We start from the raw sequence: 13,744 nt of genomic DNA, 5'->3' as shown, positions 1-13,744 counted from the left end.
CCCCTAAACTTTCCTCCACTCACCTTGAAAGTAAGTCCTCTGGTATTAGATATTTTTGCCCTGGGGGAAAAAGGTGCTGACTGACTCTATCCATGCCTCTTATAATCTTAAACATCTCTATCAAGTCACCTCATATCCTCCTCCATTCTAAAGAGAAAGCACCTAACTTGCTCAACCTTTCCTCATAAAAAGTGTCCTCCAATCCAGACAGCATCCTGGTAAATTTCCACATCCTTCTTATAATGAGGCAATCAGAAATGTTAATTGGCTCTTACAGAATTCACAAATCCCTACTCAAATTTTGAGATTGAGATACAGAATAAAAGTCATTTTCATAAAATGTATAAAAATACTTTCTTTTTTAAACTCGCATCTCGATGCTTTGCGCCACGGAAATTCTATGGACTGAATTTCTCCTGGAACACCCCCCTCCCCAAAAGAAATTCAGGGGTTGCCTATTAAGATAATGATGCAACTCTCTTTCTCGCGTGAGATTCATATACAGTATATTGTCTTAAAAACCTGTAAGGAAGCATGCAATGGTTGTCAATCGCCAAAGAAATCTTGTAAAGTTGAGACAATATAGCTCATTGGAAGAAACAATTTTAAGTGATCAAAAAATTATTTACTCACTTCTTGCACGCTTGGAGAAGTTCTCCTCTGGGTAGAACACATATGCCTGTCAATAAGACAAAACTTATTATTTTTCCCCTAGCCTACTTACCACCATTGAAATGAAAGACTTGCTCCAGCTATTCATTTACAGTACATTACATGCAGAGGGAACAAATCTTCCGAAAGTGACCCACGTTGGAGCATATACTGACAGGGAGAGAACTATGGCAATGGTCTACTAAAACTCAGTCACCCTTCCTGCTTCAGCCGTCAAGGGGAAAATTGTTAATTCATAAAAACTACAGAGATATTTGTAACCTCATTTATAACTAGATAAGCTAGAAATAAGAAAGAGGATAAAGCATTATCCTATATAAAGCTATTTAAATGAAGGGGCTCAAAATAAAATTAAATGGAACACAAAATGTTTTAAAAAAAAAAAAAAAATCGCAATGAGCATTACATCAGTTCCAACCAGAGGGCTGACAATCTAAACATAGAAAATATTCATAATTTACTCTGCTACAGCAAATTAGTGAATTGCCAGTGACTATCAAACTGTAACAGCATGGCATGAGTACAGTCATGGGTGGCGAACATTCTAGAAAGCATTCAGCACTACCAATTAAAGATGTGTCCCAAGGATTTTACATGTACTGCCATATGTCTAGATTGTCTCAAAACTAGATATCAATCCATATTTCAATTCAATATTCTTCCAAAAACAAATCATCTAAACATCCAAAACCTCCACCACGTCCAACAGGATCCCACCACCAAGCACACCTTTCTCTCCCCACCCCCACGTTCTGCTTTCCGCAGGGATCGCTCCCTATGCAACTCCCTTGTCCACATGTCCCTTCCCATCAATTTCCCTCCTGGCACTTATCCTTGCAAGCAGAACAAGTGCTACACCTGCCCCTATACCTCCTCCCTCACTACCATCCAGGTGAGGCGACACTTCACCTGAGAGTCTATTAGGGTAACTTACCGTGTTTGGTACTCCCAGTATGGCCTCCTGTACATTGGTAAGACCCGACATAGATTGGGAGACCACTTCGCTAAGCAGCTACGCTCCACCAGAACAAGTGGGATTTCCCGGTGGCCATCTATTTTAATTCCACTTCCCAGTCTGATATGTTCAACCATGGCCTCCTCCACTGTCCTGATGAGGCCACACTTAGGCTGGAGGAACGTTTGGGTAGCCTCCAACCTGATGGCATGAACATAGATTTCTCAAACTTCAAATAATGCCCCCCAACCCCCTCCCTTCTGCATTTCCCATCCCCTTTTCACTTTGACCTCATCTCACCAATCAACTTCCCAGCTCTTTACTTCATCCCTCCCCCTCCAGGTTTCATCCATCAACTGGTGGTTATCTCTCCACCCTCCCCCCAAACACCTCTTAAATCTACTCTTCAGATTTTTGCCTCCAGTCCTGCCCGAAACAAAGACCACACTTTTTTTCCCCCCATCGATGCTGCCTGGCCTATTGAGTTCCTCCAGCATTTTGTGTGTGTTGCTAGTCTTAACAACATTCCCACTAACTCAGATATGAAAGAAACAACACACTGGCTCAAAGTAAAAGCATCATGCCCAACTTCCAGATATTGAGCAGTGAACATAATGATGCATTTGGTATGACCACACACCTACTGCAAATTCACAGGACTAGAAATCTTTATGGTGTGATGTTTTGCTGAGTTCATCTATGATAGTATCAAAGCAACCCAAATGTAGTCAACAATGCCCTTCCCTATGGGAAATCTGCAAAACCATGAGGGAACATTAAATGAATTCCCTCTACATGGGCAGAGAGTGACTTCCCAATGCAACAATCTGCAGCAAACAATGAAAGATATAGGTATTCCATACCCAACTTAGATAGACAGAGAAGTGCAAAACCTAATAGCCAATAGGGCCTAACAAGTGCTGAAAGCATCATTCTGGTTCTGTTCTAAGATTGTAGTTTGTTACGTATTTGTATTGGAACTTGTTTATTGAAAATGAGTCATTTCATGCATTATTCTTTGCAGAGGCATGTGAAGGAGTAGTCCTCACTGAACTCTCTTGTTGCACAAGCTTTTTGCTGAGGACCATTCTTCCCCTCCCTATTTCAGCAAGTCGCCCTGCTGTGTGGAAAGTCATTTTCTTTCTCATTATCATGTTGCAATCCCACAGGGTTGATATCCAAAATAAAGAATGTCTGGGAATAAAAAAGCTTAAGCTAACACTAGAAAGGTATAGAAAGACATACAATCCTTCCTTTGGAAATACCCCTCTGTGTACACTTAATAAACTGCAATGAGATCCATGAACATTCAATAGCAAATTCCCCAACAAATACTTCATTTATCAATTAGCAAAGATACAGTGACTTTTAAATACAAAAAAAAGTGGAATTGTGATGCATCCTGCTAAATTGTAGAGCTTCTATCCCAGTTGATCATATTGCAAGAGTTCAGTCATTGAAGCCCCAGTTACAGTGCCCAGAAAATGTATTCACCCCCTTGGAAGTATTTATGTTTTATTGTTTTACAACACTGAATCACAGTGGATTTAATTTGGCTTTTTTGACATTGATCGATAGAAAAAGACTCTTCTGTGTCAAAGTGAAAACAGATCTCTACAAAGTGATCTAAATTAATTACAAATATATAACAGAAAATAATTGACTGCATAAGCATTCACCCCCTTTAATATGACACATCAAGTCATCATTAGTGCATCCAATTGGTTTTAGAAGTCACATAATTAGTTAACTGAAGATCTGTTTTTGGAGACCTGTGCACAGTCAAGGTATTCCAATTGATTGCAGTAAAAATACACCTGTATCTGGAAGGACCAGCTGCTGGTGAGTCAGTATCCTGGCAAAAACTACACCAAGAAGACAAAAGAAAACTCCAGTCAACTCCGTGAAAAGGTTATTGAAAAGCACAAGTCGGGAGATGGATACAAGAACATTTCTAAGTCACTGAATATCCTTTGGAGTACAGTTAAGTCAATCATCAAGAAATGGAAAGAATATGGTACAGCTGTACATCAGCCTAAAGTAGACCATCCTCAAAAAACTGAGTTGCCATGCAAAAAGGGGACTAGTGAGGGAGGATACCAAGAGAACTGTGACAACTCTGGAGGAGTTACAAACTTCAGTGGCTGAGATGGGACAGACTGTGCACACAACTGGTGCTTCACCAGTTGCAGATTTATGGGAGAATAGCAAAGAGAAAGCCACTGTTGAAAAAAAACTCACATGAAATCTCACCTAGAGTTTGACAGAAGGCATATGAGAGACTCTAAGGTCAGCTGGAAGATGTTCTATGGTCTGGTGAAAGCAAAATTGAGCTTTTTGGCCATCAGATTAAACACTGCACATCATCAAAAACACACCATCTCTACCATGAAGCATGGTGGTGGCTGCATCATGCTGTAGGGATGCTTCATTGCAGCAGGCACTGGAAGGCTTGTGAAGGTAAGGTAGAGGGTAAAATGAATGTAACAAAATACAGGGAAATTCTGGAGGAAAACCTGAAGCAGTCTGCTATAAGACCTATCCACACTGACTCAGGGCTGTAGTTACTGCCAAAGGTGCATCTACTACATACTGACTTGAAGGGGTGAATGCTTATGTAAAAATTATTTTGTGTTTTATATTTGTAATTAATTTAGATTGCTTTGTAGAGATTTGTTTCACTTTGACACAAAGGAGTATTTTCTGTTGATCAGTGTCAAAAATAGCCAAATTAAATCCACTGTGATTTTATGTTGTAAAACAATAGAACATGAAGACTCCTGGGGGGGGGGGGGGGGCAGAATACTTTTTATAGGTACAGTAGCAGCAGAGTCATGATCTACATACCCTACACACTTACAGCATTCAAGATTGTTGCATACAATACTACCCTTTCCCATATGCCAGTCAGCACAATTCACATTTCACACCTCAGGCATCACAGTCTAACTTTGAGGCTTGAGATTGTCTTGACTAGCTTTTCAAGTGCCCGTAGAAGTAGTGATGTGCACATCAACTCCTCTCTTACTGATCATTCAGTTGAGCGCCTGCTGAAAATATGCAGATTTAATGTTAACACTGTCATTTTGGAGCTCACACACACAACTTCTCATATCCCCTGCAAATCAACGTTTACAACATCCCAGTCTGCTGCTCACTGTTACTTATGGGAGGTAACTATCCACTCAAAGACACTTAAACACATACAACTCAGCATGCTTCCCCCTGAAAAATACAGCAAATTTTAATCATAAAAGGCACATGTTACTGTCCAATTAATTTATTCAAGTTGTTCCTCAAAAGCACCTGATGCTTACTATAGTTGTTTGAGCTATCAAAATTGACAGGCAAGTTTCCATACATACAAGTTCTCTCCATGAATGGCTGTGGAAATTGGCATTCCCTGGAATACAGCAATACTAAAAGATGATCTAAGAGAATACAATACAAAATAAACTAATGAAAGAGAGAATAATAGCTCTCCGTAGGAGGACAAACGCAACAGAGTTTATACAATAATTCTCCTACCTGAAACTTGGCAAGAATAATGAATACAAATAGTTCAAATTATTTTGCTGCTGCAGCTACAATAGCAGGAAAATAGGGCAAGAACTCGTTTTATTTTCTCTTGTCAGAAGCAGACAGGGACAGTAGGGGATTTGCTGTAACTGTAAGCTTACCTCCAATGCCTTAACAGTACACACATTGCCTTTCAACAGCTTTACCACTACCAAATGAAAAAATACTATCCCAGCTACTTCTGACAAATTGCATAGGCAGCTGTCATGATGTCTTCACTCTGCAGCAACACATTGTATGATCGGCTTTTAAGCCACCTTGGCAGCCCACTGGGTGGCTACTGGTTGAGAAGGCTGCTGCATGATATTTGATCAGGCAGATCACTGATAAGTTTCTGCTGCCTGAATTGAAAAGGCCCTGCAGCGTATAGTAGAGTGGATGTCAGAATTCATGCTGGCTTGAGACTTAAAAATCTCACATTGCCAAGAAGGGAGACCAGTCTCCACCTTACCTGTTAAACCTCATGCACTGAAATAAATGGTGTTTAACCTAGTATTCCTTTCCCTACCTTTAGTAGGCCCTTGCCTACCCTGATTACTAAACTTGCTCTTGCTGGCTACTGTTTTACATTGTGACTTGTTCCTGCTCAGAATCTCAACAGGTTTCACCCTATAGGAAGTAAAGGCATGCAAAATCTGCCACAGCTGTTATGCACCCAATTGGGTTTCTAACTTCACACTGAAGTGCCTTTTCATTCTCACAATAGGCTGTACAGGACTTCTTGTAGAGTTCTGGATCACCAGCATTGTACACCACAAATTCAGCCTTTTATGGAATGAGAATCTCTCTGGACTTCTGGTTTGAGCATGCTCTCAAAGGCACACACTCATCCATGCAGGTCTTAATGAAGTTGGTGATGATCCAAAGATGAATCCCTGAATATGGTCCAGTCCACTAATTCAGAGCAGTCCTGTAAGTGCTTCTCCACCTCCCTTGACCATCCATTCACAGCAACCATTGGTCTCCAAGGATACATTGGGAGTGGAACCACTCCTAAAGATTGGATTTGCCAAAGTGTAGGCCTGGGATGGTACAGAAACTTTTTGGAAATTAAAATAAGAATCAGGTTTAATATCATTGGCATACGTCATGAAATTTGTACAGTAAGAGGGAGGCTAGTGCCCATGATGGAGCTGGCTAAGTATGCAACTTTCCGTAGCTTTTTCCTGATTCTGTGCAGTGGCCCCTCAATACAGACAGTGATGCAACCAGTTAAAATGCGCTCCACAGTACACCTGTAGAAATTTGCTAAAGTCTTTGGTGACATACCAAATCTCAACAATCTGCCTTCTTTGTAATTGCATCAATATATTGAGCCCAGGATAAATCTTTAGAGATGTTGATACCCAGAAACTTGAAACCATTCACCCATTCCACTACTGACCCCTTGATGAAGACTGGTGTGTATCCCCTCAACTTCCCCTTCCGGAAGTCCACATTTAATTCTGTGGTCTTACTGACATTAAGTGCAAGGTTTTTGTTGCAATGACACTCAACTAGCTGATCTATCTCACTTCAGGATGCCTCCTCATCACCATCAGAAATTCTGCCAACAACAGTTGGGTCACTGGCAAATTTATAAACTCCTAGTCACACAGTCATGGGTGTAGAGAAAGTAGAGAGGTGGGCTAAGCACGTATTCTTCAGGTGCACTGCTATTGATTGCCAGAGAGAATCTGCATTGCCTGTAGTCTCCCAATGGGGAAGTCAAGGATCCAGTTACAGAGGGAAGTACAGAGGCCCATATTTTGGAGCTTGTTAATTCGTACTGAAGGTATGATTGTGTTGAGCACTGAGCTGTAGTCAATAAACAAAAGCCAGATGTAGGTATTGCTATTGTCCAGGTGGTTCAAGGCTTTGTATCCGCTGTAGACCTATTATGATAATAGGGAAGCTGAAACAGGTCCAGGTCCACCTCCTTGCTTCGGCAGGAGCAGAAGGTAATTCTGGCCATGACCAACCTCACAAAGCACTTCATCACTGTAGATGTGATAGTCATTGAAGCAGTTCTGGGGCACTGGTATAATTGTCACCCTTTTGAAACAGGTGGGAACCTCCAACTGTAGCAGTGAGAGCTTGAAGATGTCCTTGAACACGCCTGCCAGTTGACTGGCTCAGGTTTTCAGTGCCCTACCAGGCACACCATCGGAGCCTGATGCCTTTCAAGAGTCCACCCTCTTGAGAGATGTTCTGACATCAGCTTCTGATTCAAAGATCACAGGGTCACCAGATGCTGCAATGATTCACACAGGTATAGCTTTATTCTCTCTTTCAAAGTGTGTATAAAAGGCATTGAGTTCATCTGGGAGTGAAGCATCACAACCTTTCATGATGTTAGGGTTTGCCTTGTAGGAAGTAATAGCCTGCAAACCCTGCCAGAGCTGACATGTATCTGATTCCATCTTTAATTTCAATTGGAATTGTTGTTTTTGATGCTATTAAAATAGCCTCCCATGGGTCGTACCTGGATTTCTTATATAATTCTGGATCACCAGTCCTCAATGCCACAGACTTAGCCCTCAGCTGACTGTGCATTTCCAGATTCATCCACAGCTTTCGGTTTGGGAATGTCTGGTATGTTTGCGAAGGCACCCACTCATCCACACAGGTCTTGATGAAGTCGATGACAACTGTGGCATATTCTGATTCAAAGGTGAATCCCTGAATATTGTCCAGTCCACCAATTCAAAGTAGTCCTGCTAGTGCTCCTCCACCTCACTTGACCACATCTTCATGGTCCTCACCACTGGTGCTGTGATCCTCTGCCTTAATGCTAGTACATCCAGGTGATTGGACTTTCCAAGGTGTGGGCATGGGATGGTACAGAAAACATTCTTGATAGTGGTGTAACGGCAGTCAATGTGTTGGCTGCTCTGGCTCCGCGGCTGACATTTTAGTGGTGGTTGGTCAGAGATTTCTTCAAGCTAGACTAGTTGAAGTCACCCATGATGATCAGGAAGACATCAGGGTGCACTGTCCTGTGACATTTGATCACAGTACTCAGCTCCTCCAGTCCCAATTTGATGTTTGCCAATGGTGGAAGCTACACTGCAACCAGGATGAAGAACTCCCTTGGCAGATAGAATGAGTGATACTTGACCACCAGATATTCTGGGTCAGGGAGACTTTGGGCCTGGTGACCATAATTCCATTGGTTTTAAGATGGGGTTGGAAAAGAATAGGACAGGTCCATAGGTTAGGGTCTAAACTGAAGCAGGGTTAATTTTGGAGGGATTAAGCAGAAGATAATCAGGTGTGCCTGTTTGAAGTAAAAGGAACGGACAGCAAATGGGAAGCTTTTAAGTCAGTCATGTTTTATTGATCCTGGGGGAAATTGGTTTACGTTACAGTTGCACCATAAGTAATTAAATAGTAATAAAACCATAAATAATTAAATAGTAATATGTAAATTATGCCAGTAAATAAGTCCAGGACCAGCCTATTGGCTCAGGGTGTCTAACCCTCCAAGGGAGGAGTTGTAAAGTTTGATGGCCACAGGCAGGAATGACTTCCTATGATACTCTGTGTTGCATCTCGGTGGAATGAGTCTCTGGCTGAATGTACTCCTGTGCCCAACCAGTACATTATGTAGTGGATGGGAGACATTGACCAAGATGGCATGCAAGTTGGGCAGCATCCCCTTTTCAGACACCACCGTCAGAGTCCATTTCCATCCCCACAACATCACTGGCCTTATGAATGAGTTTGTTGATTCTGTTGGTGTCTGCTACCTTCAGCCTGCTGCCCCAGCACACAACAGCAAACATGATCGCACTGGCCACCACAGACTCGTAGAACATCCTCAGCATCGTCCGACAGACGTTAAAGGACATCAGTCTCCTCAGAAAATAGAGACGGCTCTGACCCTTCTTGTAGACAGCTTCAGTGTTCTTTGACCAGTCCAGTTTATTGTCAATTTGTATCCCCAGGTATTTGTAATCCTCTACCATGTCCACACTGACCCCCTGGATGGAAACAGGGGTCACCGGTGCCTTAGCTCTCCTCAGGTCTATCACCAGCTCCTTAGTCTTTTTCACATTAAGCTGCAGATAATTCTGCTCACACCATGTGACAAAAGTTTCCTACCATAGTCCTGTACTCAGCCTCATCTCCCTTGCTGATGCATCCAACTATGGCAGAGTCATCAGAAAACTTCTGAAGATGACAAGACTCTGTGCAGTCGTTGAAGTCCGAGGTGTAAAAATGGTGAAGAGAAAGGGAGACAAGACAGTCCCCTGTGGAGCCCCAGTGCTGCTGATCACTCTGTCGGACACACAGTGTTGCAAGCACACGTACTGTGGTCTGCCAGTCAGGTAATCAAGAATCCATGACACCAGGAAAGCATCCACCTGCATCGCTGTCAGCTTCTCCCCCAGCAGAGCAGGGCAGATGGTGTCGAACGCACTGGAGAAGTCAAAAAACATGACCCTCACAGTGCTCGCTGGCTTGTCCAGGTGGGCGTAGACAGGGTTCAGCAGGTAGACGATGGGGCTGGTAGGCGAACTGGAGGCTAAGTGTGGCCTGAGGGTGATATCAAGAGTCCAGTAGCAGCATGGTCCTGTTAGGGTGAAGGATAAACCTAGAAAATTTAGGAAATGTTGACTGATGAAGAACATTAGGCTCTGTTGAAGAAAAAGAAGTATACATTGGATTTAGGAATTTGGTGTGTCATATTAAATTTTGTAAAACATTGAACAGTTCAAAATGACAATTTAACTCTTTCTGAACTCGTGGTATGTGGGGTCTGTATGTGTGTTAATGCCTAATGTTTGTTGATTGCAGCTGAATTTTTTATTTGTCTCAACCACTATTAACATGAGGATGTCTGTTAATCACTTTGAGAGCTAGGTTAATTGATTCTTTCTTTGTGTCTGTCATTGGCCTGATGGATTCTTTCCTAGATTCTGGCTTATTGGATGTATGTAATATTAATGTTCCTTTGTAAGCCCGTGGAATGCTGTGTCCAAAACATTGGTGTACTAATGGATGAGGAGTGAACATTACAATGTCTAACTGATTTATGAGGGTATGCTGAACACTGTGTTAATGGGCTCAGGATGTATTTGAAAAAGACAGGCTGCGTTGAGAAAAGAAGATAAACTTGTTTGCCTGTCTCTGCCTTGTGAAATTTATATTTATTGAAGTATCTTCCCTAAATTCATTGGGCTTTGCCTAGACCGGAAATCGTGATCAGTGCCTAGAATCCAGGGATGGTTTCACAAGTGAGTTGGAATTTGGAGTTCCCCCGAAGAAGCAGTGACTAAGAATTGTGAGCCCAGAAATTCTTGTGGAAATCTTTATGATTTACAATGTAGTATTTTGTGTGGTTTATTTGGCTTTCCTATCTTATGATAACAAGTTTGGCTTAAGTTACTTTGTTGCACTTGTATGCTGATTGTCACATCTCCTGGACACCTGCATAGTTTGGGTCTGGTTAACCCAGTCCATGACACTTGGGGACTAATGAATCCCTTGATTTTAATATAAAGATTAATAATATTCTTACGTGGAAAATCAGGAGAGCAAAAAGAGGGTATGGGATGAATTTTAGCAAGTAAGATTAAGGAAAATCCCAAGAAGTTCCATAATTATATTAAGAGTGAAAGGGTGGCAGGGAGGCAGTAGGTCCCCTTAGAGAACAGCAGGTCTTCCTATGTCTTGAGCCACAAGCCGCGAGTAGGATTTTTAATGAATATTTCTCCTTGTTGTTTAACTAATGAGGAACTCATGGTTTCACAAGAGACAAGGGGAACTAGTGGAGATGGCATGGAAAACATTTACATTACCAAGGAGGAGGTACTTGCTGCCACAGTGCATTAAGGTGGATCTTGATAGTGTGTATCCTTGGACTTCGTGGGGGGCTCGAGGAGAAATTGCAGGGCCTTGCAGAGACATTTTCTTCATTGTTAGCCACTAATGAAGTTTTCAAAGTCAGGAAGTTGGCTAATATTTTTCCATAGTTTCAGCAGGTAGCTAGCACAAACCAGGGATCTACAGGCATCAGTAGTGGAGGAGTTACTGGAGGGAATTCTGAGTGATAGGATATATCAGTATTTGGATGGGTAGGGCCTGATTAGCATGGCTTCATATGTCGAAGTTGTACTTGACAAACCTTCTGTTTTTTTTGAAGAGGCAACCGAAAAAGAGGTAGATGAAGGATGTTGTCTATTTGGACTTTAGCAAGACTTCAACAAAGTCCCACAGGGTAGGCTGCTCTGGAATGTTAGGTCTCAATGAATCCAGAGAGCTCGTCAGGTGACTCCGAGGTGGGAAGCAGAGGATGATGGTCGAAAATTGTTTCTTGGAATGGAGACTAGTTGCTAATTGTGTGCCATAGGGGTTGGGACCCTTGTTATTCGTTATTTATTTAAATGACTTGGATATGAATGAACATCACCTGATCAGTAAGCTTGCAGATGACATGAAAATAGGTATTGTTGATAGTGAAGATTACTGTACAATTGCAGGGCTCCTTGAAAGAAGCATCACAGATAGACAGGGTAGAGAAAAAAGCATCTGGCATGCTGCCTTCAACAGTCAGGGCAATGATGTTGCAGTTCTTCATGTTGTTGGTGAGGTCACACTGGGAGCACTGTACAGTTTTCAACACCCTTTATAGGAGGCACAGACTTAGAGTGAGCGGGGAAATATTTAAAAACAGTCCCAAGGCTGAACTTTTTCATGCAGTGGTTGGTAAGTACATGGGATGAGCTGCAAAAGGAAGTGTTTGGGACGGGTATAATAGTATCATTTAAGAAGCACGTGGATAGGTGCATGCAGAGGCAGGGCTGAATGCAGGAAGCAGAGACTAGGTGGGTTGGCACCATGATCAGCATGGATTTGTTGGGCTGAAGGGTCTGTATCCTTGCTGAATTGCTCTCTGTATCTGTGACTTCAACTGTGATCAATAGGTGCAGATTAACTGTGAAACATTGGCCCTTGCAGCGTTTTCAGAGCCTATCCAATTTAACTCCATATGTATTATCACTGTTATCTGGAGTAAGTACTGGAGAAAGTTTGTGCCCAAACTTCATATATTCCAATTCATACAAATGAATCCGCAGAAGATCCTAGACTAATAACAGAAGAGATTTTTGTTTGTATTTCCTCCAATGCTTCATTCAGAATGTGTGATCATATCAGAATTGTAGCAGATGCAGCACACAGTGAAGACAGCTGAAAGTACCGTAAGCTTAGCTGGTGTTACACCATTTCTAAAAATACCCAGCAAGCCATCAAGTGTGAAAACAGCTCTTATTTTTAAACTCGGTATTATGTCAGTTGAAAACTTATATTACGACAAGGTATTTCTGTATTCTGGGTCTATATTTATAAATACTACTATTGGAAAACAACTAGTCAAATCACACTAAACAGCAATCATTCTATGGTTAATAGTTCATGATTGCTTTCGAAATAATAGAAACATAGAAAACATGTAGCGTAATACAGGCCCTTCAGCCCACAAAGCTGTGCCAAACATGTCCTTACTTTGGAATTATCTAGGCTTACCCGTAGCCCTCTATTTTTCTAAGCTTGATGTACCTATCCAACGATAGGGTCTCTTAAAAGACTCTCTCGTTTCTGCCTCCACTACTGCCGCCATAGAAGTTGAGAGTGTATGTTATTAATGATACACATAATTGCATTTCCATCTGTGTTTCTTTAGCAGTATTATTAACTTTAATTTAACAAAGCAGTTGTTTTTTTAAACTTGACGACATTTTACGCCAAAAGCCATAACCTTGCCATTCCATGCATAGGCCAATTAATTTACTGCACATTCCTGGTAAACTGTACTGTTATTTCAGATGCGCAACATTAGTGTTTAATCTCTCCTGCCAAATGACTGTAACTTTGCCTTTATTGATATTGACATAGTGCACAGGCTGAATTATTTTCCAGGCATTCATACTGCCAATTCTTTGATAGATTATTTGACAGCAGGGAGTAAAAGGTTGTCGGCAGAGTGGAGGAGAACAATAGGAACATGTGCCTAACTTCCAAGCCATAATCATCACAAAGAACCAAAAAGCATGACAAAGATGCCTTTACACATGCATACCGCCATTAGCCGTGACTTTAACAAGGCCCTCTTAAAACAGTCACAAATTATTTTGTACTTCACAATCAGCTATTACACAACTAGTCAAATTTTAAACAGCTGTGTTCACTATTTCTTTACTTCCCTACTATCCACAGCCTAAATTTCCTATTGTTTCTAAAGACATTACCTCTTCCCTCTTCAAGAAAAACATCCATGGTAACAACTGCGGTCTTCGCAATTCCATTTGAATATTCCATGTTTTCCAAACGCAAGCTGACATTGTCAATGGTTCACTTTCTCACTCACTTCAAAACCCAAATGACCACTTTGAAGTCTTATAGGAGCTGCTATAAGCCATTTAGATCCTTAACCTTTTCTTAGAAATTAGATAGTGGCTGTCCATTTTCACTCACACTAGCCTTGTTGGTTCTAAAAATCTTGATACGGTTACCCAGTAAAAGTTCAGCTTTGAATTTTCAATAGCTGAGACC

General features: G+C 41.6%; 1 protein-coding gene across 2 annotated transcripts in view; it reads right to left on the bottom strand.

Moving 5' to 3' along the window:
* LOC140204144 (transmembrane gamma-carboxyglutamic acid protein 3) overlaps positions 1–13,744 on the bottom strand; it is a 43,407-nt gene that overhangs the window by 18,349 nt on the left and 11,314 nt on the right. Inside the window, exon 2 of one of the 2 annotated variants that reach the window (XM_072270560.1) lies at positions 634–679. The exons of the other annotated variant lie outside the window; for it this stretch is intronic. Coding sequence (XP_072126661.1) covers position 634 — 1 coding nt within the window. The 5' untranslated portion in view covers positions 635–679. The remainder of the gene's footprint in view (positions 1–633; positions 680–13,744) is intronic. 2 annotated transcript variants of the gene reach the window in all.

This window comes from Mobula birostris, chromosome 10 (assembly GCF_030028105.1).
Source record: "Mobula birostris isolate sMobBir1 chromosome 10, sMobBir1.hap1, whole genome shotgun sequence".
NCBI lineage: Eukaryota > Metazoa > Chordata > Chondrichthyes > Myliobatiformes > Myliobatidae > Mobula > Mobula birostris.
The sequence above is the reverse complement of the archived record's forward strand: the minus strand, read 5'-3'. Positions and strand labels throughout refer to the sequence as shown.